Source organism: Danio aesculapii, chromosome 8 (genome assembly GCF_903798145.1).
Source record: "Danio aesculapii chromosome 8, fDanAes4.1, whole genome shotgun sequence".
Taxonomy (NCBI): domain Eukaryota; kingdom Metazoa; phylum Chordata; class Actinopteri; order Cypriniformes; family Danionidae; genus Danio; species Danio aesculapii.
Window position 1 is genome coordinate 8,465,598 of NC_079442.1, and position 1,963 is coordinate 8,467,560.

Here is a 1,963-nt window from a genome sequence, read left to right on the forward strand (position 1 = left end):
ATCAATCATTGTTTACGTCACTAAATCAGTTTAATAATTAAGGGATTGATCCGATAAGCCTATTGATAGAAGAATGTGCGAAGAAATATAAGTATTTGTAGTATTTTCAAAAGACAAAAATACAGTATTTGTATTGTATGGTGTATTTTGATTTACTTAAAATTTAGGTAATTTGGTATTTTATCTTAAAATACATTTAAATGTACTTTAAATGCTCTTGGCTGGCATGCACATTTGCACAACATTTTACACAATATATATTGTTCACAAATAAGCATGTAATGTTGAAAACTTTTATTAATAAAATATACATTTGTCATCATTCATCAAAAAATGTTAAAAATCTACATACAGTGCATGAGAAGCAAAAAATAGAGGTACTTTATTCATCTAAGTGTTTAAACAATGAGATCAAGGGCGGTCATTGGCCTACCAAGGCCTCCAATAATTCTGTTTGAAGAAGCAGCACTCAATGACCTTTGAATTTTTACGTCTGAAGAGTGTGGTTTCGATCTTTTTGGATTCCAGGCTCCCAAGAGTTCCAACTTCTGCGTCGAATGACATTCTGTCGCTATCACCCATCTCAGTCCTCTTGGGCATTAAGCACACTTTTCTCTCTGAAGTTTGCTGAAAGCTTGAACAAGGGGCGTCTGTTCTAATGGGAATTTGTGTGGTCGACGAAGTGTACCTGATGGTGTAAAGATCTGTGCGGGATCGCTCTCCACGGTACTGAAGTCAGGAACTCTGATGTGGTTAAGACCGCTCGTAAGATTTGTCAGCATGATGGAGCGAGAATCTCTGTCTGTGTCCGACGCTCGAAGAAAATGACTTACAGTGGTGAGACAACCTCTGTAGCCAGCGTGATATTCAGCAGATTCACAAACTTTGGGCAGTCCTGCATGTAGAGAAATTGATTATTTAATATTTAGTTATTGTTTTTCCTGGTAATTTCTTCCAAATTATGTTTGCTAATAATGAATAATCATTTATAATATAATGAAAATGTGAAACAATCACGAACCTCTTTCCGTATTTTGCAGATGCCTCAGATGTTTCACAGTGAGCTCCAAAATGTCAGCCTTTTCCAGTTTTCGCTTGCGAATCTGAACATAAAAACACACCAGTTAGATTTTGAGATAAAAAAAAATCTTGTTAGAATTTGTATGTTTTGATATCAAAATCACTTATAAAATCCATCAACATTTCTCACATTGTTAGAACAGACGCTTTCTAGAAGGCTCTTTAACTGATTCAAACATTTATTTATACGCGCCCTTCTTTTTTTCTCCATCAGTGGTTTTGAAACCTGAAAGACAAAATCATCTATTTAAGTCAAATACAATAAGCATATGTTGAAAACAAACAAACTAATAAATAACCAATAATCACCTTTTTAACGTTTTGGGGTTTTGCCGTCGCCGCACTGTCGGATGCTGCAGCCATTGTCCTCAGACGCTCAGTGTTAAAAAATCCAGATGAATAAGAACTATCAGACTTCCTTGCGTTGAGTGAAGGAATTCACCCTAGTACTTTCCTATTTAAAGGAAGACTTATTAGCATGTCAATGCACTGCTCACATTGGTGCTCAAAAAAAGAGCATCCATTTACTTTCTGCTGGACATCCAATCAGCTTCAGGTTGCTTTCTTGTCTTTGTTTTTGTTCTCAAAAAAAGCTTAAAGGTAATAATGGTCCTGCTACCTTTTACAAACTTTATAAACTCTTATAATCGTTATGAAAATGAATACATAAAAGTAGACTACTCAAAATTTGTTTTGTAACTAACACTTGAGTGTAGCTATTGGCGTGCATCACCAATCTGCTTATTTTTTATGCTTTAGATTATAAACTAGATATTTTCAGAACTTGAAATAAAATAAATAACGCTAATAATGTTTTATATAACTCTTTTTTATCATATACTTTTCTTTGTTAACTTTTAAACTTAATTGTTATTACATGCAT

The 1,963-nt window shown here is 34.0% G+C and overlaps 1 protein-coding gene across 1 annotated transcript; it reads right to left on the bottom strand.

Moving 5' to 3' along the window:
- Positions 1 to 429: 429 nt before the first annotated feature.
- On the bottom strand, positions 430 to 1,458 carry her3 (hairy-related 3). The gene is given in 5 exon segments (XM_056463553.1): positions 430 to 665; positions 668 to 895; positions 1,022 to 1,103; positions 1,211 to 1,306; positions 1,390 to 1,458. Coding segments are annotated over 5 exon segments (696 nt in total). The 5' UTR covers positions 1,444 to 1,458.
- Positions 1,459 to 1,963: the final 505 nt, after the last annotated feature.